General features: G+C 37.3%; 1 protein-coding gene across 12 annotated transcripts in view; it reads right to left on the bottom strand.

Moving 5' to 3' along the window:
* The window catches only part of MEIS2 (Meis homeobox 2), a 172312-nt gene that overhangs the window by 127974 nt on the left and 17865 nt on the right, over nucleotides 1-26473 (bottom strand). For 3 of the 12 annotated variants that reach the window (XM_062494329.1, XM_062494330.1, XM_062494331.1), the window contains exon 8: nucleotides 1573-1674. The exons of the other annotated variants lie outside the window; for them this stretch is intronic. In XM_062494329.1, the coding sequence (XP_062350313.1) occupies nucleotides 1573-1674 (102 nt within the window). The remainder of the gene's footprint in view (nucleotides 1-1572; nucleotides 1675-26473) is intronic. 12 annotated transcript variants of the gene reach the window in all.

Genomic DNA, 26473 nt, shown 5'->3' with positions numbered 1-26473 from the left:
CATTAAAACATGTGGCTTATGGTGATTTATGATGCTCTTCTATTTAAAATTGAAACTCACATTGTACCTCACCAGGAAACTGTTCAATAGACTTTTTTCTACATGGTTTTAACTTCAATTCCCACCCTCCCCACTTCAGTACAGGCTGGTAAGTATTCTCCCGGTTTTTGGTATCTAGGCTGAAGGAAAGCATTATTAAAATAGGTTTAAGTATTCTATATGCTTCAGTAATTACTTTGCAGTGTGAATGTAAATATCTGTTATTCTGTTTCAATTTTTCCATCCTACTAAACACTGTCACACAAAGTGTCCTTGTGCTACAGTTTTAGTGGCATTCTTTTTAAATCTTTTTTCATATATTTTTAGAGAAGTATTTTTGGCACTCTCATAGTAATTCTGTTAAGAATACCAGCTGCAGACTGGCTACAGCTGAGGCAACAATAACAAGTCATTAAAGAAATCAGGAGACAAAAAAAATATTTTTCTTTTGCTGAAAGCACATCTCCTGTAAGAGACTATGTTCCTTTTTTAGTTCTGGGATAATGTTTTTCGTTTTCTCAATCAACTGTAGAAAAGTAAGTATGCATTAAAGAGCTATACTTTGTTCTAAGTAGCTTTTTGTTATTCTCTATCCTGTTACTTTTGTCAGTAGAATAATAACAAATGTGGGCAAAATAGCTAAGTTTAATTAAAATTCTACCTGCAGTCGAAGTTATTAAGTTCAATTGTACCTCATCAATATTTAACCTTTACTATTTTGCAGTTGTTTATATATAGCAGAATGTGAGAACTTAAAAGTAGATGATGACTAACATCCTGCACCATTCTTCTTCATTAAATCATTACTGTAGTTTCTTTAAGAGTAAAAAATAACTGGTTTTTTTTAAAGGAAAATAGCAATCAGAGCATCTCAATTTTCCTTATAGCTGTTAAAAGTAGTCGTGAACTCTGAGATATTTTAATGTCTTGCAGTTGCCTTTAGACCCTATGTTGTTTGACACAACTGCTTGCTCAGGAGACAGCTCTTAAAATTATGGCCACTAGTACAGCGAGAGTCCATGTACTGTCCATATTAGAAACTACTTTTTTCAGGGTTGTATAGTTATTAAGGGAGCACTTATTGAAACACTACATGTAGGTACACATGGATAAGATTTTTTTCATTGTTTAAAAAAAAACCAAAAACCAAAAAGGACTAGAAATGTAACAGACAATTATTCCTGAGAGATACTAAGTTAAAAGCTTCAATTACTGCAAAGGGTACTTGTTAGGCCACAAGTCCAAAATGCACATTAGTCTATTTTAAGATGTATTAAAGAAAAAACGGAGGATGGCTAAATGCTTAAAATAAAAAGATGTTTTAGCAGAAAGGCCTCAAAATGAACCATAAAAACTTTTCTGGTGATAAAATGTACACAAATGTGTGTGTTACATAAAACAAATAAAAGTACTTTCTTGATATGCATTCACAAACACTTGAACAGCATAAGAAGAAATGCTTGCTGTGAATGCATAGTTCAGCAAAAAATTTAAAAGTACAAAACAACTCCAAACTTGGCAAGTCTTACATACCGTAAGAGCTCCAACACCTATGCACAGTAGGGTGGATTAATCCGCTGGGTGCTGCGGACATATATATGCACCTCCTCCTAAAGTGTTCATTTGGCTGGCAGTCTGGAAAATGCCAGAATGTGAAGGGTTACGTGGGAACACTGACAGTCTGCTCTTGCAGGTTTAACTTAAAGCCCGTACTTTAAATATAGGGTGTTATGTATTTGGAAACACAACTAATACTCTTTATAAGTGATGTGCTACTTTGGGCTCAAAACAAAGGACTTGACCAAGTCTTTCTCCCACTAGTGAATCATTCTCCAGATGACAACTGTGTGCTTTGGACCTGCCTGCATTTATTTTTGGGGGTGCCATTTTTCAGAAGTTTTTTCCTCTAAGAAGCCTTGTAAAAGAGAACTGTAAACCATCTATAACTTACATGCTGTACATACTGATGTTCTGGTTACTGGAAAGCCCTGAAGTGTTTCTTTTAAGTTCGGTAGATGGACAAAAAGAGCAAGCATAAGGGAGCTAAAGCTCCTAGTTAGTCACTGAAAGATGCTTTTATGATATCAGAAAGGCAGACAAGCAATTAATTGTTTCCATTGCATAATTTTACTGATTTGTTTCAGGATAATATGACTTAAAAAAAAACAAGCAAAAAAGAAGGGATGGTTATGATCACCTCTGTCTGCAGCCAAACTGTTCCATAAGATGCTTTGGGCTGCTTTAAGTGATTGAAAGTATTGACATACACATAATTCTATAGAAACAGGGGGAAAAGGTTTTGACAAAAGTTTCAATGAAGTGGATTTAGAAAATAAGGAAACATAAGAATAGCAAAACCACGGGGTACTAAGTTGTTGTAACACTATTTTTTAAAAGTTCACAGCACAAAACTCAAAAACACAGACTCCCACTCTGACACCTGCTGCTTTGCCTTTTTGTTCATAACCTGTAATTTCATTTCACGTCTTTCATTGTCACAGAAAATATTACAAAATACAAATATGCAGTACCTACAAAGTCTTCCTAGACTGATTTCTGTCCCTGAGTTCTTTCTAGGGAAGAGCCTCACCAGCTGGGCTCCAAGAGAGCTTACATCACCCCACTCCCTCCTTCAAAGGAGTTAGTGTTGCCTACATGTCAGGGCCCCCAGTGGAAAGCCTGGCAAGTAAGGACACTTCCCTTCCTTCAGGTTCAGATGGGTAAAATGGAGTTTCCCTCTGGACCTAGGTTCACCTAGCCAGTCAGCGAGCTGACCTGTCTGCCATAAGATCAAATATAAGCCCCACCAATCAAGTAGCAGTCCAGGCTAAATGTGCTGATGCAACAAATTTCCAGATCTTGATCACACTAGGCAGGGGAGTCATTCTTCTCAGTGATAAAGTCACTGAATGCACTCTTGAGGAGATAAAAAATTAAGAACTGGCTGACTTTGCACCATTTGAGTGAGTTATTCACCACTGACCCAGAACAACAGAATTGTCATGTTCTGGCACCAGCTAGGAATGACATGGTCATCTCTGACTCCTTCCTGCAAGTCTGTAAGGAGGAAACAGGAATCATTTCTGAGCTGGTTAGTGGCATCGGTCCAGAAAGTACAGTGTTTAAATACATTATGCATTAGAAGAAACTTCACACAGTCTCTCCATCTCTCTGTCCTTCTCCCCCTCCTCCTAAAAACTTGGTGAAATGATGCCAGTGAGAGGGCTTGGTACTAAAAAAATAAAATTAAATTAAATTAAAAAATAAACAACAACAAGCACAAAAAAAACGGATCTCAGCAATTAAGATTTGCCACAAAGACATTAACCCCCCACTTGCAATTTTATAGTTAAGATATTTTTACCTGTGTTTTACTACGTCACCTTTTAAAACTTAACAGAGATTTAAACTGTACATAAGAATTGATATGTTAATAGCATTGGATCATTATCGAATACAAGATATTCTATTCTCTTTTTCTGCTATTGGCTCAGAAAGTTACCTTCAGTAAATTTTAAGGAAAAGGGTTTTTTTTAAACTATTCAAATAAGCAAGGCACACAGCTTTCAACAAAAACTGCTTTGAAAGTAATACTTAATAATGGTGGTAGCTCTTGCATAAATGAGTATTATATATTACTACTTTTAAATACAAACATGCCAACACACACCTGTGCTCATTTGAGCATTACATTTTTTCAAGTCTGAGCATGGCTATTGTTTTTTGCTAATCCTTCATTTCTAAATGCATATCATAAAGAGAATATCCTGAAATACTCTGTTAGAAGGCAGGTTCTTGGACATAATACTTGTGATCAAAATAGATGCACAAGGACATCTTATTTCTTTTCTCCTTCAGTTAAATAGCATGGTTTCAATTTTTGTTACTTGAAGCAAAAGCAAGTCTTAGCATTGTAATTTCAGTAAAGAGACCAGCCATTTATTTGTATTTGTGGCTGACCAAAATCCTGAAGTATGAACAGTATCAACCCCGTCTCTGTCTTTCTGCAGCATACATGAGAATTTGTTCTGAGAGACCAGGGGAAAATTAAAGTTTGTCATTTCCTCTTTCTACCTCTGATGAACTCAATGACAAAACACTTTCTGGACCTGACTTGCCCTGCCGCACATGCTGTGTTTCTTTTTGGGATTTACCCACATGGAGCAAGCCAGCTTTCCCAGGGAAAAGGGCTCCAAGAACAAAGATCAGCCTGTGCTGCTGGTCTCTGAAGTCAGGACACCTACATGAGCACCTCACATTTGGATGGAGGGTACTCAGAGAACAGGAAAGAAATATCACATGGAATGCCGATCTGAAATGAGCACCAGCACTGACAATTCAGTCATGAAGCACTAACAAAACCCCTGTCCCAACCCTGTTCATTTCTTGCAGATTCACATGGACAATGGCAAGGAAAGAAAAGTTATATCAAGGAGATGAGACAGCTATCCTTTTCTCCTTGACCTTGCTGCTTTCTGGCAGGGATGGTGGCTTTTCTTGTATGTGATAAAGGTTCAGTAAATAATACAAGCCTGGGCCCTGGTTGTTGATGGTTCACAGACTGTACATCCTTAGCAGCACCACCCCATCTATTACTGTGGAATTAGTTGACAATACTACTAGTTGCACTGAAAAAAATAAACTAATTGGTCCCTGAGGATAGCTAGGTGCTTTGGAAATCTTTTTAACAAAATGAAAAAAATTATCTCCCATAGTGATTTGCCAGCTTTCCTATACTCTATCCAGCACATAGGGACTTCTAAATTACATACTATAATTGACATCAAATATCTGTCCCATCAGTGAATATCTTTATTAGCATCAAAATCACTCACAACTAGTGTTCCTCAATGTTATTAAACAGAACTTGTTCTAGGTGTTGCCTTACTAATTAGTCAGGATGAGCCCGAGGAAGAAAATCTGGGTCATGTTAAATTAATTGGAATGAGCATGAAAATTAGCAGAGCAAACTGCATCAATTTTCTATAGAGAGCCTTTCTTCATGTTGAGAATAAAAATGGATATTATGAGGCATTAACCAAACTGCCTTCTGTGACTGCCAAGAGGTGTGTTACAGTAGCCCAAAAATATCATGCTCACAGATTTTCAGAAGTTAATGAGACATTTCCAGGAATGGTAAATACATGGTATTAAAATGGGTGTGCCTCTTATGGGAAAATGCCAAGTCATTTCATGTTTATTCAGGCATAACAAGCTCCTCAAAATGAGCATAATTTAAGAGGTGAATAGTGCAAAGAGGGCTAACATTCAACTAATTTTCCTTAAGAAAGAAAAGATTAAATTGAACAAAAAATGAATTAAGAGGTTTACAAATCAACAAGTCAACCATCAGATTGCAGCCTCTGCTCAGTATATTCTCATCAGCCCCTGCCATGAAGTTTTCAAAAAATGTCCCGAAGGCAGGGAACAAAGCGAGCAGAACTGATTACAGCCACACTCACCGCCTTGCTGTCTAAACTCTGTTTGGCTTCCTAATGAGCTCACTAAAAACCTAATTCATCTCCCATAACCCTTCTCAGCCCTCCTTGAAATTCACCATTATGGAAATTACAGATGAAACATTTACAGGCTGTGTTCAAATTACTGCTTCTTCAACAGGCAGGTCCCTGACCCTCACAATGAACACAATAGAGGTATGTCCGGCATGAAACCACTTGAGCCGCTGCCTATAGAATAAAGAGGCTCAGGAAGGTTAAGACTTTTTCTCATGGTGACAATGATTTCCACATTAATGCTTTCAGTTCCATGAATATGGGAATTTTGTGGGTTTGACAGTATATCAAATACAAATTGTAATTCAGAAGGGGAGAAATGAGTTGTACTGATGACAAATAGCTGAAATAGGCTAATGTGAATTCCCAGCCTGTTCATGAGGAAACTCCCTCAGTTCCTCATTACATGAAGTCAAAATGATCCTCACGGCACCTAGCCTGTAACTGGAAGATTACTGAATTGATGGATCCTTAGTTTAAAATGCAGCTGTTTTATTCTGCTTTAGTAATTAATTCTTTTTCCAATACCATATTGATTAAGCGTAGACCCTGATAAAGTTCAAACTGAGAAGAATCTCTAGTGACTTCCTTAGTTGCTCCAGAGACTCAATGAAAACTTCCTACAATTCCACCTGCCTCCTCAGAGTGCTGATCCAATGAACAGAACAGTTTTTTTCTCATAAATTAGTTAGGCCATGTGGAGCTGTATTAGCTGATCGTTGCTTTTGTCTCTCTACTTGCTGACTTGCTTTTCACTTTTGCTGTCCTTTGTGCTGTCACACACAAAGTCGGAGTGCAGCTGCCATGCTGAACCCAAACCAAGGTAAAGAACAATTCGTACAAACTACATTTCCCCCCCCCCCCCCCCCCCACTTTATACAGCTGCAACTCCCTGAGCAGCATTGCACTCAATAAGGCCTCCTGGGATCCAACTAGCAGAGAAATCTGTGCTGAAGCATGCAGACATTCTGTGGGACTAAAGAGTGTTGAGGGGAGGAGGGGGAGTAACCTGTTTTCTTCAAGACTGCTCCACCTTTTGGGATAGAATATTTCTCTTTCATGTTCACCAAAGATCATTTTATTATCTGGGTTTTCGCTTAAAACAAAAACAATACAAAACAAAACAAAAAAACCCAAAAACCCACTCATCAACCTAAAATCCAAAGAACAAACAAGCCCAAACCACACTCCTAAAACACTACAGCCACTTGAGACAAGAAATCACCACTTCACCTACAACAAATGGGATGTGAGTTCTTGTTGACTAACAGTAAGGCCATGGCTGTCTATTGATATCATTGCAAACACAGCAGCAAATTACAAGAAGCAGCAGTGACCAACTCAGTGCTGCTTTTCAGAGAGCCACCTGTGCCAGGGTGAATTCAACAGAGTACAATAACAAAGTTTCTTAGAGCACAACCAGTACAGAGGACTTTCTATTTTTTATGAAAATCAGAAATACATTGGTCTGAAAACATTTCCAACACTTTACAATTATTTTTTCTTCCCCAATCTACCCCAGCCCTTCTCCTTCCCTTTCCTACCATCTGAAAAACAAACAGCTGATGCCTTCTGTGTCTGCACACTACAGTTTGAAGCTTGGACCTGTGTGTCTGAAGGGTAGCATGCTGTTTATACAGGTTTCAACAAGAGCCTACCAAGTGATTTACAAAAATAAAGGGTCTGAGAGAGTGGCAGACACATAAGATATTAGCAGTCCTTCTTCAGGTGCCTTATTATACGATGAAGCTCTTTAAACGCTTAGGGTCTTATCCTAATTTCATACTGTCCAAGGCCCTGATTTAATCTCTGCCTTCACACCAAGACAAAAGCAAGCTGGCTTTCAATATTTCAAGAGACTCTGCTCAGTTTGGGCTCATCCATGTACCCAGGCACGTGCAAGGACAGCAGTGGGCCAGGACAGCCCCTGTGCAGGGTGGGCCAGGACAGATAACGGCATTCCCCACCTTCGGAGCATTCTTCCTTAGGGTGAAAGGTCACCCCTCACAGATGTTTCCAGCAGACACTCTCTTGTCAAAAGGTTGCATCATGCAATTCATGCAGTTGCTCCTAACAATGCACTGTTCTTATCCAGATATGCAAACACGTTGCACTTCCAAATAATTTCCTTGTTAAGGACAACTTGGTTTTTTTTCCCTGAGTTTTGTTCAGCTATCAAAAAAAGTAAGGAACACCGAGAAAAGAAACAGTCTGAATCCCCTTTGCCAATTCACAGCTTAAAAATTCTATTTTCATTTTCTGTCAGGCTATTCAGCACAAGAAGATACGTCTGGTTTATTCCCACAAAAGAGAAATAAAACCACCATATCCCAAAATGTCTAACAGTAAAGCATATAGTTTAGAGCCAAAAAAGCACACATATTTGGTGAAATGGAAGATTGTAAGCTTTTTTGTCAGAAAACTTACACAGCCAGAAAAATTAAATGAAGAAAATTTGTTTCAGCTTAATATAGCCTATTCCAATTTCTTTCATTTAAAAGTAACAAACATGTACCCTGTGTGGTAAGTGCAAAAAGGAAAATTCTGTCTTCCCATATTTGTTACAAATTCATGATTGCCTGGTGCACAAAGTTTATTTCTTGGGAAACACTTCAGAAATAATAGGTCCTGGTTGTTGCAGTAGCTCAGATTTTTTTGCTTTCCAGTGCCTCCAGATAAATAGTATAACAAAGAATTCTTCTTTGTTGAGTACAGTTACTGTAAAGCAGTTTGGAGCTATCACACATAATACAACACAAGTAATTTCATTCTAGAATGGATTGAAACAAGCTTATCAGGATTGTTATCTATTTATAAATTATATATTTAACAGTAAAGTAAGACAGACATGGCTGGAATGTTACACATGGGGAAACACGATTAGAGATATGCCAAATTGCTCAACCTAATCCCAAGCAATAGAATCTTAAGGGCACTGGGAATTTCTAGAAGAATTAATCATTATATGTTGTAAAAAGCTCAATTAAATACCCTTAGAAACCAAGCAGAGATTCTTTCAGACCTGTCTGCAATATGCAGTCCTCTCAGCTGCAGAATGTTTGGCTCTCCGAGCATCCCTTCTCTTCTCATTCCTTTAGATACTGAACCTATGGAAAGCACACTTTGAGAAAAAAAATCTTCAGTGCTTTCGTGTCTCATATTTTATACACTTGGCCATCTTGAATTAATAGGAGTCAATGAAGATGCACATTCTTAAAATCCGCGGCAACTTCATTGGTCTAATCTATGAACTTTAAAGACCTTCGTTTCATGAGCTTTCCTCAGGGTAGGTATTTCAGCGTTCAAAAAACAGGGTTATGGACTGTTAAGTTAAGCACATGTTCTGCATCAACATTTTAGTTTCAGCAGGTTATTTGGTGCCAAGTTTGCCAGTCAGTATCATCAATTCGAAATATGTGCTTGTTTGTTTTTAACAGGTGTTTTGAGAACAGCACAGGACAGGAGTAAAGCAGTGTTAATATATTCATTTAATATTTATCCTTAATTCTGAAAATCCCTTTCCGTCTGAAACATGACAAAATTTCACCTCAGGTGTTTAAGACACATAGAGATGGAGCTGAAAAGGAGTGCAAATAAGTACTTCTGTTACTTCATCAGCCTGATGATTTGTGCACTCATTTCTATTGAACATTTTTTCTCATCTAGTAATCACAGACCTGGGTTTACATATGGTATAATCCATCCATTTATAGAAAACTACCTTTTATTGTGCAACTGATGTTAGCTGTAGAAGAAGAAAGTAAGACTGAAGCTAAAAACCCAGTTCCCATTAGATAATGAAACCTAATCATGGACATTAACTCAGTCTATTCTTCTGAAGATCATTTGTTAGAGTTTGCATCACAGGACAAAGCGGCAGAAGAAATTAAAACAGTCTAAAATGAAAATTGGTTTATCCACATCAGTCGTGCTACAGAACCAAAATAATAGCTTTCTCTTAAAACTGAGAAACAGCAAAACATAACAATAAGATTTACACATGCACCACTGTCACATTTGTGGGTCAGTTGAGATGGTGCATCACAATTTCACAGAATACACACACACAGATACACACTTCTTGCAGGTGTTATCTCAGACTTGGTCTGCTGAGAAGCCAAGTGAATCCCCACAGCGACATTTGAAGGTTTAAAAGCTCAAGTTTTTGTTTCTAAATGCCTATGAAAACATTGCCTATGCTCAGAGGCCTTTTAAAACAAAACCAAAGCTTTTAAAGCTTCAAAAGCGGTCATGGGAATTTGCTCATCAGGAGGGAATCCTAAATGAAGGCCAAGATTCAGTGGATTCCCCTGGACATGAGAAAAGCCATAGCCTGTCTGCAGTCCTACAGTTTCTTGTAACAGATGTGGAATAATTCAATCAAACCACGTTAAACCTTTGTTCATGCTTTACATTTTACAAAATCAACTTTTAAAAAGTTTATGTCTCCCCATTCTTTGCTATACTATTAAAACACCCACCAAAAAAACAACAAACAAGCAAACAAACAAACAAAAAAAATCCAACCTCCCCCCCCCATACCTACCAAACAAAGAATACAACACTACCAAAAGTCACCCCTACAGAAAAAACCCTACCTACATGGATACTTAATGCAATTATGAGACCATTTCCCAAAGTCATTAACTTAAATTAAAAAAAAAAAAATAAAAGAGGAGGGGTGGAAGCTAAGCTTAGAATTTCTAACATTATAACCTTAAATTCTTACAGGACAGGAAGGAAACCAACTCTTGCTTTTTAATATATGGAAGATGATTTAGAGAAGGCAATATTCTAATGCTATGTTAAAGGCCTAAACTACACTGAAAAACTTTTCATTGTTAATGTTTTCTACCTATGACATTCTATTAAAAAAAATAAAGGCAATTCCTTACAAGTTGTTTAAAGGACTGGTATAAAAAGGCAGCTAAAAAGTAAAATTTCAAGTGGATCAAGTCTGCCAATTCATTTATTTAAAGCATAAGAAGCCTGGCGTAAATGAAGTTTTTCTTCTTAAAGTGTGAGATACAGCTTTTACTCAGTTTTAAGGTAAAGCATACATGTAAAAACCCCACGGTTTCACCTGAATTTATCAGCAACATTCTTTCCAACAGACCTTCTCCCTTTTCTTTTGGATGTAATTATTTCATTTTGCTCACAGAAGTCACACCTTCCTCCATTGAAATAAGACAGACAACTCAAGAGCAGCTAATGTGCATGGAGAAGGCCTTAAAGCAGAGGATATTATAATGGGTTTTTTTATATTCAAAACAAATATCCTTCTCAAATAATCTAAAATAAAATTAATCATGCATCAAACAGCTGTTTGATGGAAGACTGGAACAGAGGACCAATACATGGATCCTCCACTGGATATCTGGTCATGTGTGAGTAAATCCTGCCTCATTACAGCCACAGTACAGGACCCTCTCCTTCCAAGAGTACCACAGTGGCAGGAAAAGCATATCCAAGTGGATGGTTTGAGACTTTGCCTTGGCTGCAGGGTGCTCTTTGCATAGTTTACAAATTACGTGCTCAGTCTCTTAAGAATAACGGAACCTTACAAGGAAATTCTCCAAGGAAACACGTAAAATGTTTATATGTGAATAAACAAGGTGGAAAAATACACACACACACCTACTAAGAACATGAGCAGCTCCTCCAAGATTGCAGAAGGCAGTCATGAAAGTAGTTTGAGAAAAAACTCAAATCTGTACTCACTGATTATACAAATTATATAGAGATTTTTTTTCCCGCACAGGCACACTAAGATTGAATCAATTCTGCCTTCAGATGTACAGACTGTGCTCCCACCAACTCCCACTGAAGTCAGAATTTGACCTACTGTGTACTTTACATTCACATCAATGAAGTCAGTAAGAATGCAGAAAATTGCTTTAGAAAGATGCAAAATTCTTTACTAGTTCTAAAATAAAAGGACAGTTTACTTCTTTTAAACAAACCAGATTGATAGGCATTTGGAAGAGCTTAAAGGAGGGTTAATTGGCATACAGTAAACCTGAATTCTGACAGTGTGGACTTCTAGCTAAAATGACATTCTCTTTGGTGGTCTTAGGACTGTAGGATTAGTTTACAAGAAAGTAGAGAGGGGTTTGAAACCAAACCCTGAATGTTAGTAATGAATTACCAGATTAGAAAGGCCTGCCCATATTCAGATTCAGAAGGGAAAACAAAATAACAAAAAAGGGGCAAATGTGTAGCTAAGGCTGAATTATAGATTAATAGCATGAATGAAAGATCCTTAGAAACAAAACAAAACAAAACAAAAAAATCAGTGAAGCCCTTCTTTCATAAAACCTTGCTCATACACAGAACTTTATCCAAAACTATGTTTAGAGCTGGGAATGTGAACTGCTAATAACATCTAACTCAGGGAAATAATTAGGAAAGCCAATTCGCAAATAAATGAAAGTGTTTAATCTATCATTGCAGATATGAACTACAGAAGATTTTATTGAAATAGATAAGGTAGGATGAGTTTCACTTTCCTGAGAGAAGAAAGGAGAAAACAGGAGCATATAGAGTGCAAGATATACAGTATCAATTATGTCTAAAGCAAGTTTGTGAACTTGGGAGCATTTCCCTTAAAACAGAAAGATTTTCCCTTAAAACTGAAGACAACAAAAAAATCTATACAAAAAACAATAAAACAGTAAAAATAAACAAAAAACAATAAACAATAAAATCTGTAAAATCTTAGATTAAAATCTAAGAAATATTCTACACCAATATGATGGTCTTTATTATGTCTTTTTCATTGGAAAACTGCATTGTTACTTCTTTCTTGGATGAAGTATGAGCACTGCAGTAATTTTCTTCTTTTTAAGATCCTTTCACAAGCAAAGAACAGAACATGCATAATTGTAAGTCATACGGTTGTTAGCACAGATCAGCCTATCCCTGTTTCCCTAAAATGAAAGACATCTACATGCATTAAGAATTTTGGTAACCTCTGAATCCAAACTTAACTTTGTAATACTATAAACTTATGGAACTTACCTTTTTACACAAAATGGATAAGACTGCTGATAAATATGTCTAATAAATTAAAGCATTCATTAAGTTTAACACTGCATCTAGAAATATGTTTAACACTTTGCATCTAGAAATATGTCTAAATTTACCACTGAAAAAAAAAGATATGAACCAGAAATATTTTCTAACTCAAATAACGTTTTCACATTGTGACAGATGTTTTACACAAAATATGCTAAGTGTCTGAATACACAAAATGAATCTTAAGTGCATGAACTCAGAAGCACATGAAATCTAATCAAAAGTCTAACAAGCTAAAGTAGAAAAAATTTACCAACTTTAAGGAAAATATTCGTAGCTTTTGATTAGAGCAAAAGTGTCAATTGAAAACAAATCCTACGAAGGCTGAGGTGGACAATATTAACCCCACTGTGGGCCTCTTGATTCAGTAACAGGACTTGCAATATACAGAGCAACACAATGTGATAGCCTTTGCCAGACTGAGGTCCTACTTTAGCTGCTGTAGGCACTTCTGAAAATGGAAAGTCTATGCTGAAATATACATAGTAGTCTTAATCCTTTGCCATTGCTTGCCTAAAAAATATTTGCCATCTCCATATTGCTAATTATTGCATTAAAATTTTTTAAAAATGTCAGATTATAGCTTGAACTTCATCTTAATACCAAGAAGCAAAAATAAAAGGCATTAATGAAGAAATAATATAAAGGTGACAGCCTTTGGCTGTAAAGAGCACATGGGGCTCTAATAATTTTCTCAAGGCAGAGAGCTGACAGTTACACTCATTGGGTTTTACATGTTCTATGTCCCGAGTATTTTTCATTCAAAACAGCTTTATTAACAATCTGAGAGCACAGAAAAACAAGAAAAAAGATTCCTGCTATAAAAACTGACATCCTCCTTTTTTACTTTTTGCAATAATTTTCTTAATACAAACATTAGCAAAGAAAAAGAATATTTGGGCATGAGGTGAACGCACAGCATACACGGTTGTTTTAAACAAGGGAATTGAGTATCCAGATGAATGGAAGTCCATGAACACCAAGCAATATAATCAAGTCAAAATTATTGTTGCCTCAATGAAGCACTTTGGATACTGTTTGAGCACCAGGACCTCAATATGTAAGGTACTGTACAAATAAAGAATAAGGACAATCTCTACTTTTTTTCTTTTTTTTTTTTTTTCTTTTTTTTTTTTTTTTTTTTTTGCTGGCAGAAGCCCAGTGTACCTCCATTGATTTCAGATGTATTAGGAAGGAGGGGCCTGATCCAAAGCTTACTGAAGTCAACCAAAGTCTCTTTCTGTTGATTTAACAGGCTTTGGATTAGTCCCTAAATAAGAACAGATTTTGGCTCAGCTAAAGGATTTCACTTAAGCCCTCTGCTTGTTCAAGCATCTAGTAGGAGCTAAGAGAACACTGCGGTCCTTCTGAGTAGGAGGCTGTGCTCATTCCAAACTATCCCCTTTAACAGATGTACAGGGTCAGGAGTCCCATGAAATGGAGAACCATCAGTAAGTGGTAAATCTGAGGTGCGAGGAATTAGGAAGGAAGCTTCAAGTGAAAAATTTTGGTTTGTGCTATTTGTGCGATGTTCCATCCTCTTTAGGCAGGAGTGTAAAATTAGAGAGGGAGTTCATGTGAGTTTCCCAATTTTACGCTCGTAAATTATTTAAAAGCTTAGCACCAAGTCCCGCAATAAAATTATATGTGTATTTGCCATACTCCCTCTGCTGAGCTCCTTGTGAATGAGGGCTGCCTTTAGTCAAGGTATGACCAACTTGCAGCTATATGTGGAGAGGCCCAAGGAAAATTTAAACATATGTAATTGCTTAAACAAGTGTCACCATAGTAAGCTGGTGGGCATAATGCAAGATTACAAGGAAAAGTGCACTCTTTACTTATTTAAGAATTAAATGCCAGGGTTGTCAAAAAATTTCATGGTACAAATCACATATTAATAGAGAATTTGCTGAATTCCCCTGTCTCGTTTCATGGCTGTTCCACCAATCCTTGTCAGTTATAGTAAATGCTTTGTTTACATAAGAAAATAGAAGACCCCAATCCTAGCCTGTGCATGAGGAATGTATAGTGCCAAGGGTGTACAAACGTAACCATCCATAAAATAATTTGAGCTCATTCCATGAGTTATGAAGCCAGCAGTTTAGGACAGCACTCAGTGCAAGTTTGAGCATCTGGAGTTAGCAATGGACTTCAGCCTCAGAGCAGCTGGGAAGTCAGTGAAGCAGGGGGAAACCACTTTGTCTTGCTCTTTCCTGGGCTCACTGCCCCGGCTGTAGGTAGGGATAGGGTCACCAGGGCCATTGTGCCAACTCTGCCACCAGATAATTTCCCTGTGTTAGCTCCTTATGCCAGAGTAAAGACAGCTTCACAAATAACCTAAAAACAGACAGGCTTTGGAGCTGTCACTTATAAACCACCCATATGTATCAGTAGAAAACAAAGAATCATTGATTTCCTCAAAGTCCACATCTACCTGAATTAATATATTGAGTACCATCAAACAGAAACAGTCAAATTTCTTTAAGTTGAGTTTTCTGCAAAGCTTTAATCCCTCCAGCAGAGAAATTTTCAAAACTGTTGGCATTTCAAGAAATTAACTGAACTGAAATCACATATTAATTTTTCTCTGAAGCTCAATTTAACATATAAAAACCACCAGAGGAAAAAAGATGATTCAAAACTTTATCATGCAAATATAAAAAACCCAGTGCTTATTAACATTTGTCCTCTAGAATGTTTGGTATTATGAAATTTGGTTCCAAAATACATTAGAAAGTATTAGAATTTTATGGCTGTCTTTTTGTAGATCCTACCTGTCGTATGGCAGTAGTTCCTATGGAAATTAGAAAAAAAAAAAAACCTAAGGGTATTTTTTTTGTGTGTGTATCTGTTTTTTAAGATAGGAGAATCATGCTTTGCTTTCATTAATTTGGATGCATTTGACCCAAACTTTGCATATCTGAAAGCAGTAGCGTCCCTGATCTTGCTACTGATTCCATGCAAGGAGAATCAAAATCTTATGGGAAAAGTGCCTTTTTCTTTTCTCCTCTGAGAAAAGTTAAAGTCTGCTTTAACTGACTCACATTGCCTTCCATCAAACCTTCTCTGGACAGTCCTCCACTGATTCATGGACAAAAGACAGATCTTTCATGAGCACTGTAACTGTGATCAAGACACCTAGTTGGTGTACTTTAAAACATTATTCTTAGGTTCTGTAGAAAGCCAAGCTACTAAATCTGGGGTGCTTAAGACTAAAGATGGTAATAAACAACTGGAAAACAGTAACACAAAAAGGTTATCAATTCCCCCTCAAACAGATAAGATGTATTTCATAATTAACAAAAACTACCAAAATAGGAAGCAGACTATTTGTGATACTGCTGCCATCTCTGATGCCCTAAGCTTTTATTCTTAGCCACCACTGCCTCTGCATCTGCTGAAAACTCACAAGCAACAAAGCAGGGGGTATACTACATCTTCTCATGCCAGGATGAGAAAAATCAATGTCCATGTTTAAAAGACAGAGCTATTGATGTGCAAGGTCACTAAGCATCACAACCCGTTCTATAGCTCTAGAGTACTAAGGAATTCCTAAAGAAGGAAAAAAAAAACAACAACAGTGCATTTTATAATCTTGTTTAAAACCAACATTACCCTTGAGTCCCTAGGAGCTAAATATGAACACAGAATCCAAGTTTTCCTTGGTCTACAATTGCTATGTTTGTTCAGGGGAGAGAAACAAAACCACTGAACAAAGAATACCCATATAGAGTGATACAATGATTTTTCAAACACTGGAAACACCACTTTAGACTTTTCATCTTTATGGAAACATCACTAAAGAAGTGATGATGTGATCTATGCCATCCTTTTTTTACTACTTCAGAAGCCTTGTTCATTTAAAAAATAATTATAATACAAAGTTAAAAGATCAAGGCTATTTCATTCACATTTTCACCTTTGTGGCAAAAAGAGGAAGTGTTTATAAATAAACAATGCAATAATTTACAAATGCAGTAAATCCAGAGCTTATTTTATGAAATTCAAGAAGGCCAAGAGAAGAACACACTTAAATTTTCTAGATGCATTCCTGGAATATCCGAGCAGCTCACAACAGCTGACCATTTCATACAATTCATGGAACTCTAGTGCCCACTGTACAGATGGGGAAGAACATGTGTCAGAGGGGGCACGTAATTTACACAGGGTACCCTCAGATTCAGTTCTGAAGTTAGATGCTCCTGAGCAGACAGACAAACCTCTACCTCATGAAAGGCTGAGAAGCTCCAGGGGAGCCCACCAAAGTAACAGATGTCTTCCCAGAGACCATACATATTTTTTTGTATAATGCCTGCGGGTAGTGGGATAATTAAGGTGGCTGTCACTGTTCCCCTGTATTATCCCACCTTTTTTTTATAGCTCATATAACTACAGAAAGTTGTAAGTCCAAATTTCTACATGTGTTTTCAGGTGTACTTTGTTATTCTTGTAAACATTTTTAAGTACACTTTTACATCTACTGCATGCACAAAGACTTTCACAAACCAGTAGAAACCACTGGTTAAAATGGCAATCATTTATTTGAAGATGATATCCTAAACATATAGACACTCATCTGATTCTAAAAATCCTCAGTTTATCAAGACTTACATGTACATAGCTTGATTTTTTTAGCAAATGAAAAACCTATCTGAATTATACAATAACTTAAGTGAATAGGAAAGTAGAAAATAGGAGAAATTACTCACTTTAGCTTATATAAATCTTCCTGCAATCTCAGCTCCAACTTTAACAACCTGTAGTACCTGTTACTAGAAATTATACTAAGAAAGTATATTTAGACACCAGATTTAGGTTTATTCATACCCTGCAATCAGTTACTTAAATGAGACATGATTTTATAAATGAAAAACAACATTTTACAGTAATTCAAAATCAGAATGGTTTGAAAATTCAGAACTGTAAACAAATGCGTTAAATCACACTAAGAGTCAGATAAACACAGCTGTCAAATCTTCTTCACCTGTCCTACTTCCCCTGCTATACAGATATAAAAGCTGCTCAGAAGCTGTAAGAATCACAGAGTGGTTAGCACTCCATTTCTCAGGCAAAAAGACAAGGCATTAAGACAAAAGGCCAGCATACTACAATGTGTGGTGCCATAATGCAGTGTTTGATGCTCTAGAGGACCCTCAACAAGTACTGTACAGCAAAAAAATCAATCGAAAATCAGCATGATAACAGAGCATGAGTTGCCCTGCAACAGCCTTAAGCCCCACAAGGCTACCGGGGTCCCTTTCATTCAGCAGGCTGTGCTGAGCTGGGTGAGCCTGCTCTCCTGCCCCCAGCACTCTGCACAGGTCCCTGCCTCTTACCCATGGCTTTCACCCTCATTCTGCTTTGGTAGGGGGAGAGGTAATTTTCTTCACAGTGGCTATCTATTATGGGGCCATGTTTGTGATTTGTGCTGTAAACAGTGTTGATAACAGCGGGGTGGGTATTTCTGTTGTTGAGCAGCACTTGCGCAGTATCACCAGCACAGAGGCTGGAATGCACAAGAACTTGGGAGGACACACACCTGGGGTAGGTGACCCCAGCTCACCAAAAGGATATCCTCACACCATATGGTGCATTGCTCAGCATACAGAGCTTTGCAAAAGAGAAAGGGAAGATGGCCAGAGCGATGTAATTGTTACCCCAAGTCACTCATACGTGATGGAGCTCTGCTTCCCTGGAAATGGTTGAACACCTGTTGGCTGAGGGGAACTACTGAATTAATTCCTTATTTTGCTTTATCTATTACATTGTCTTTATTTCAACCTATGAGTTTTTTCACTTTTACCCTCCAGATTCTCTCCCCCATCTCATTGGTGGGGGGAATGGGCAAGTGAGTGTGTGGGGCTGAGCTGCCAGCTGGGGCTAAACCATAACCACCTTGCACAGTAGGGGAAATTGACAGTGGTTCTTTTAAACTTTTAAAAGTGGTAATTTAGTTTTCTTGGCATAGATTTGAAGGCTTTCAGTTCTCTCTCTCTCTCTCTTTTCCCTTAAATAAATATCTCCTCTAAGTAAATTTACTGATTTTGTACTGTAAACACCCTGAGCATTAAACAGATCCCTCCAATCCTATGGCAAGCTACAGAGGTGATTCCTCTGTTATGTTTAACAAAGAGCAACTCTAGATGTACAGGAAAAAGGAACACTGTTCAATTCCATGCAAATTGTTATGTGTGCAACAAAATGGGCCTACAAATATTTCACTCATATGGTAGGTTTAATTTCAATATTTCTTTAATTACTTTCCAACAATGTCTGGTTTCTGTTGAATTTACGCTAGTACTTGGCATTTGATGCAACCCCAAAAAGATAAGATACATATGTCCCCTCTTCACAGTCTTGGCATTTTTACCTTAACTCAGGCATTGAAGGGATTGGTTTGAAAAATTACCTTGCTGATTAGATGGGTTTTCTGGTAAATATATTGCATTAATCCTTACATTCTGAATATGACATAAGGTATACAAACGTTCTGTCTGACTCAACAGCAACATATCATGGCTTAAGGAGGACATGTACACTGATGTCTGTGAGCAAAGAAAGAGCTAATTGGGAGTTAGATTCAGTGTGATTATCAGCTTGTTTATGATAAGGGAGGACTCTTCTGAATAGCACTGTAAATTCATTCCCTGATTGTGGTGTTAAACCACAGCTCTCCCCTCCCCCCGCTTTTTTTTTTTTTTAATTTGGTTAGAAGGGGCTTTAAACTATTTTAAGCAGATGACAGTGTCATGCTTTGATTTTTGTCAATCTTAAAAAATAAATCAGTTACATGAGCGTGATGTCAAATTTCACTTTCTAATCGGAGAAAAGCACATTTTAAGTGTTTACTATAAGAACACATTTGGGTAATTTTTCCCCATGTCATTACGAACATTAGACTGACCCAATTAATATGAAATGTTTCTATGCTGCTGGAACAGACCGTGTTACAGAAAGAGCCATTTGCACAACCTGTTCATGATTATGGGCCATAAGGACACAAAGATGGCATAGACATTTGTGGACCATCTGAATTCTTACAGAGGAACGGGAAAGAGGGAAAAAAAAATTTTGTTAGCTGACTGTTGTGGGTCATGTTTTTTAATCCAGAGTATTGGACATGTAACACAGCAACAAGAGCTGATCATTTTGTTTAATCACCTTTTGGATCTATGCCAGATGGTCTCTATTGAGAGCGCTGCAAACAGAGAGAGATGAACTGCGTCTAACATGCCACTAGAGCTTTCCCGTAAATGTCTGAGAACTGAATCCAACAAGAATTTAGTCTCAGAGCAGAAAGGGATACATTTAAAAACTATGTGCATTAACTATACTTTTCCCCATAGAATCCTCACTTGGCATGAATAATTTACCCTCTCTTATGCTAATGGGATCATGAAAGTATCCCTGTGTCTTTAGTGCAGCTATTCTCAGCTTTCAGTAATTACCCCACCCAGTGAAAATAACATGGCTCCTGCAGCTGAACGTCCTACCAGTACCTGGCAATTACAAAGATCATGGCTGTCAGAGGAACGGTCCAGAGATGGACACGCAGGCTTCGGCAGCCTGAGGAGCAGTTTGAAAAATTAAAAGCCTTCCACTGTGAACATTTCCGTAGCTGCTTAGGATCAACATGGAGAGAGCTGCGCCTGCAAGGGCATTTTTATTTTTTAAGGATGACACAGTATTCCAATGTACTGTTCAGGCAACCCCGTAGTAAATAGAAACATTTTTTGGTCATCAACAGTTTAAATAAAGCTTATGGGTTGTTTTTGTTTTTTGTTTTTTTTTTTTTTTTTAATAAGTGCTGTCTTAATAAACAAGAGGGAGAGAATTAAAAAGTCAATTAATGAATGTCCTTCAGTATCTGACAATTTCATCTGTTACACAAAGGAAACCCTGTAGTATTTCATTAATGAAAAGTTTTTATAAAAACCATTACAAAGAACTAGGCTTTGACCTCTGTCCATAGCGCTCCATGTTAGGTAGTTCACTATGTAAAAATTATCAGGCTAAAACATCTGGGAAAGAAAGCTATGAAACAGCAGGGAACGTGGCTGGTTTATTGTTTATCTTTTGTTTATGAGGCAGTATTCAAGTTTAATTACTACTCTAAATTAAACTCTAACAGGCATCAGGAGACATCCCTTTACACAACTATGTTAAAAAAAAAATCCAGAGATTCCAACACTAGATCTATCAAATAAATAGGTATATATAGGAAGAAATTAGTCTGAAACAACACAGGAAGATATTTAAGCACTTAATACTGTATATTTGAATGTGTTGCATTCTAAACCCATTAATATTGTAGTAAACATACAATTATAATTTAGTGAATGGAATGTTATCTAGCACTTGGAAGCAAATTGGGTTGGGCTGAATAGGATCTGAGATGGAAGGAATGGCCTAAGGGGGAATCCTACCTTTGTATTTTGAAATACAAATACATAAATAAATATATATATGCACATATACACATACATATATTTAAAAATACACAGAAACATGAAATCAGAGACAAACCTCTTCACAGTAACAATCTCTTAAGTAAAATCATGCAGGTTTTTTTCTCTGAACATTCACATACAAAAGTGGAGGAAAGAGTTCCCTATGTTTACCGTAACAGTAAGTGACCAGTTTTAGATGTACTTAGCTGTAGGAAAAAATAAAAGTTGAAAGCAACTAGCAAAAGATTATTCCAGATGGCATCTGTCATATTGTATTTAGGGTTATTTTAAAGAGATTACTGCCACTGTGAAAACATTCCATTGACAGAGTTTTACTAGGCTGCATTTGAAACCCCAGCAAAACTTACTACAAATATGGAAGTAAATGTGTATGTAGATTTTTATCTGCATCTAAATATATAAACCTACATGGATTAAAAGGTAAGAGTGAGGTGAGTAACTTGAATACAAGTATAATATTTTAAACACCACACACACTCTCTCTGAGCTGTAATTTAATAAAATGTGAGGAATCTGCAGTTGCTACCATCCTGATTATTAGAAAACTGTACTGTGAAGTGAAAATTCACTTTGAAATTTTAATGCTACTTATTGAACAGTGGGTAGGGACACACATATTTTTGCAGTTATTGTTTAATTGCTGGAGTCAGCAAACATTTATTTTTTCACACAATAGACAGAAATAAAAGAAAGGATGGGAGGATATCAAAATTTGACTATATTTAGCTAAGATGGTTCTGGCACGATCATGGTTAATGTGCATGTGGTGTGCAGTGTGAGCTCAGCAGTTACTGGGCCAACTGTCTCAGTATTTCTGGGAATTCTGCCTATTCACAGTGCAGGGATTGTTCAATTGCTGCAAAATGTACAAAATGAATTTTACAAAAATGAATTGTAAGGAAGGCCTCATTACAACGATTTTACAGCAAAGATGTCAACATCAATTTTTCTTTCATGCATAGCTAATGATTAAAACAACATATTCCATTTGCCTAAGAATTTATTTCTTATTGGCACATCAAAATATTGAAATCAAAGTTATCTTTACTCTACCCATATTACTCATTGCTGCTGAACCCACACCATTGTTCAAACCATGAAAAAATAAAGCAAACTTGGCAAGAAATACTTAAAACAAAGGCTCATCAATATTCTCCAATTTGTCAACATCTCAATTACAGCAATGGAAAAAATGTAAATTTCATGTGCTTTGAACACTAAGGGGTCTATTCTTCTGTCAGAGCACATGCGTAACTCCCATCACCATTAATGGGAATTACTCATACATATCAACACAAGGACGGGCCCCTCAAACTTGAAAGGAAAAGATGAATTAATAAGGGCCACTTGCTTCCTGTATCTTCCTCAGTTGAAAAAAGTCATTGTTCTTTAAGAGTTTTTCATACTTCATACAGTTCACCTTTATGAGAGCTGTGCCTTCTGAAATAATGCATCTCCAGTGAAGCATTATTTATTAGCAAGTTTGATTTTCCAGTCTGGATATTTGAGCCTTTCTATCAGGAATTTCCTTTCTTACAGAAGGCAGCTCTCTTCCAATAAAACCATACCCTATCGCTTTATAGGTAAAAATACAAAGGAATAAAAATGTGTTCTGAATCTTTATGATGAACATGCATACTAGCTTCAGCAGGCTAACCATACAGAACTAGGAAAAAGAAGTTGTAGCATTAGCTTCCGAATAAGCTTCCAAGGACTTTGCATGAATATGTTATTTTTTAGTTGTTGCTACTATCTACATATCCCTCTCCTTTTTCTAACTGCTGGAGTTTGGTTCTAAGCTTTGTGTAGTGCCAGTGAGCTTCTAATACTAAAGTAGACCTTTGGGCTTTATCACCTAGTCTTGTAAACAAATTTGATTTGCATACTATCATTATTACAGGATGGTGTATACTGAATAAGAAATACTACTCCTTAATTTTTACAACAAGCATCAGTCTAGAGAGTTAACCTGTGATGGATGTTTCATTTTAGTTAATATCTTAGTTGACTTTGTCCTGAACCAGATTATGGAGTCTTTGCCAAAGAAAGCTATCATGGACAGACATCAAGCTGGCACAGAAGTGCTTCTAAACTACTTTGAGATTTGCCCTAGAGAGCAGCCTCAGATATTATTTATAACAGGGCAGATAATTCAGCACAAGTAGTTACACTAAAAAAAAAAAATCAAATCAAGCCTAAAAAGCCATACAGCAATGAACTACTCACTCACATGTGTAAAACAAAGTAGATGTGATACTCATTCATATTTTTACTGCTCTATAACCTGTTAGAATTTTCTAATCTCTGTCTTCTTACTTATGATCGAGTTTGTCACCCCAGGTCTAATCCTAAAAAGATGCTGAACTTCCTGAAAGATCCTGAAGGAAGACAGCCTCCATCTGACTTGGATGGATCAGGCCCTTTGAGTGAGTGAACTATGAATATGATAGATCAGGTCATGGTACCAATCCGGGTATCATAAAATAAGAAACTGAAATTATTCCCTGATGCTTTCCTGCAGACCACATGTTTTTAAACCTTAAAAAGATTTATTTCCCATTTTTCATGCATAATCTGCCATATTCGTTATTTGCAATATCCCATAAAGAAATTAAATAGGAATTAAAGTCTGGGAGCATCATATCCATCACTGTGGTACAAACTGATGCCAAATTCTAGAAGTCATTTAGCCTATTATGTAAAGGCAGTGGCTGTTTTCACTTTGTTTCACAAAGAATAAAGAAAACACAGTACCCCAGAAGACTTTCAGATGTGTTTTTTCCTCTCCAAAGAAAAGGGTGGATGATAAAGCTACACGCACCTTTTAATCTTCCACTTAGACTTTTTACACATATATTCCTTGGCAAAAACCCCAGGGTCTTCTCTTTCCCCTCCCCTCCTCTCACCCCCTTTCCTGCCATCTCCCTTGCTATAACTCAGCTAACCCAACAGAACCAGTCAGTTTTAAATTTCAGTTGGGACCCCGGTGACCTGTTAATGAATCTACAGAGAGGAGAAAAACTCACAGTGTTGAGTTATGCCTGGTGTTGCTAGCTGACTTGGAGTCAGAAATGCTTGAAGCGTTAACGTAATTGCAAGAATGTGAAAAATGAAGCGTTGGGCTCCTGAGCAAAGCGAAAGGTCAAAGCAAGCCCTACACAAAACAAGTCTCTGGAAGATGGCCTCATTAGACCATTAAATCAGCTTCTCCTTTTTCTCCTTTGTAAGATGTTTAGAGTGTTTTATTTTTATTATCAGATACATTTAACTCTTTCCAGGGCAGGGGGAAAGTTGATTGGACCTACTACATAATTACTAATCTTTAAAATAGTATTTATACAGCATTGATTTGCATTTGTGGATCTGAACTAGGATAAAGTCAATAAATGCTAGGTGGATTACAGATCACTACTACTTTGGTTTGCCAGATGATCAATATGTTGTATAGCTTAGTTTTCTGTTGAACAAGTGAGGTGACATGTTAAGAACAACACAGACACTCACCACTAATAAAATTAGGATAATCTTTCAACATTTACTGCCTGAAGGCCCTTTACTTAACTCTTCCAATACCAGCATGTTTCTAATAATACCAAACACAGACTAGATTAACCCTTTTGATGCCAAAGTGCAGCCATGCACTGTTGTGGAGAGACTGTCCTCCATAAAGAGACAAAATGCTTACACCTTTTGATTTGGTTCAAACTGTAATACTTATGGATGGATTTTTCCAGGTAATAAATATATTTATCTCATGCAGAGAAAGTCTGCAAAAAAACCAGTCATCATCACACAAATCCCTTCCATTTCATCCCTCCCCAAAATAAACAAAATTAAAATAAAATAATAATAAAAAAAATATCACAAGGTGCACATCATACACTCAAGGCAAAAGCAGAGACCCCTGGAAAAAGTGTTCTCAAAAGCCAGAAGAGGCTAACTTTAGGATGAATCAATCTCTGCTGCCACCAGGCATTAGTGGAGAAGACTGTAAGTTGCTAATGTAACCCAAGACTTCTAATGAGCTCCCATTTCCAAGAAATCCTTTGGGGCAAGTGGAATACTTGAAGCAACATTTGTGGAAGCTCTTGGCAAAACTGCAGGGAAACTAAGTAAGTAACTGCACTGGAATAGCTCAAGAGGGCATCTCTTCTTCTTGGAATTGTCTGGGACCAGCTCACTGCCTCGGACCTGCTCAGGAATTATAACGTAAATTCTGCTCCCCTCAAGAAAGCCTAAGGAAAATTCAAGACAGACCTCACCCTCTTTACCCTTTCCCACAACTGAGAGGGCGAGAGCAACCCACAGCCATCTCCAATGGGAATTCTGCTGGTGCTGTGATTTGCCACTGGACATCAGCTTCCCTTTAGAAGGCCCAGATGAGCACAAAGGGAAACATACCAGCAATGTTTTACCCTGCTAGACTGGACAGCACTAGTGACTGATTTGGTCCCTCAGAGGTTGTTCTTTTTCTGCAGAAATTAATAACAGGTTTGTTGAAATCATATATATTGGCAGAAACCTCTTTCCAAAGGAAAGTTGGTGTAGTAATCAACTGCTCTTTCTAATGCGTAGCAATATTTCCCAAGCACCCAGAGTTAAATGACAAGGGATCAGAGACTATGAAATGCAAGATCCCTAGATACAAAAACAAGGGATTTCTTTATATCAAACACAGCTCAGTGAAGGAACTTTTCTAATTTCTAAGGGGCTCCTGGGGCAGAGTAGTGATACAGGTGTGGGGAAACTTCCTCCATAAGGGTGGAATGAAGATGGCAGACCAACCAGAGGAATCATTTTTAAGCAGGTAAATCATCTGCTACACCAAGCACTTTATCTACAATATACCATGTAAACATTTAATCAACAGTAAAGCCTATGGCCAACCAACATGCTGTTTAGCAGTCAAGCTCTCCCTGTCATTAGATGTTGAAGCTACAGTGGTTCATGCTGGGTCTTGCACAGCTCCAATTTAATCCCGTAGCAAAAAATCCTTGTGACTCATTTTGGAGTTGGATCACACCCTAAGCCATGGCTGCTTTCTATCAGCAATAAGATTACAAATGTATAAACAATTCTTACAAATAGGAGACAAAACCAAACCACTCTACCAGAAACAAACTTTGCAAGTCCCTAGAATTGCAGTGGGTACAACACCAGATCATCAGGCAGATGAGGGGAGCTCGCTCTGTGCCAAGCAATGGGCCATGTGAGAGAGACATGAAATCATGTATCTCTTCTGCCATCTAAGCATGGCAAATATCGTGGAGGGAAGCAGTCTGCAGCATGAGAATAGTCAAAGCAACTGTAGCCTTGAAGGCTTCTCTCCAGTTTTGGGATCCTGCATGGATAGTTGGATGTTAGCCCTGTCAA

This window comes from Cinclus cinclus, chromosome 6, assembly GCF_963662255.1.
Source record: "Cinclus cinclus chromosome 6, bCinCin1.1, whole genome shotgun sequence".
In the NCBI taxonomy this organism is placed as follows: Eukaryota; Metazoa; Chordata; class Aves; order Passeriformes; family Cinclidae; genus Cinclus; species Cinclus cinclus.
Note: the sequence above shows the minus strand (reverse complement) of the source record. Positions and strands in the feature narration are given on the sequence as shown.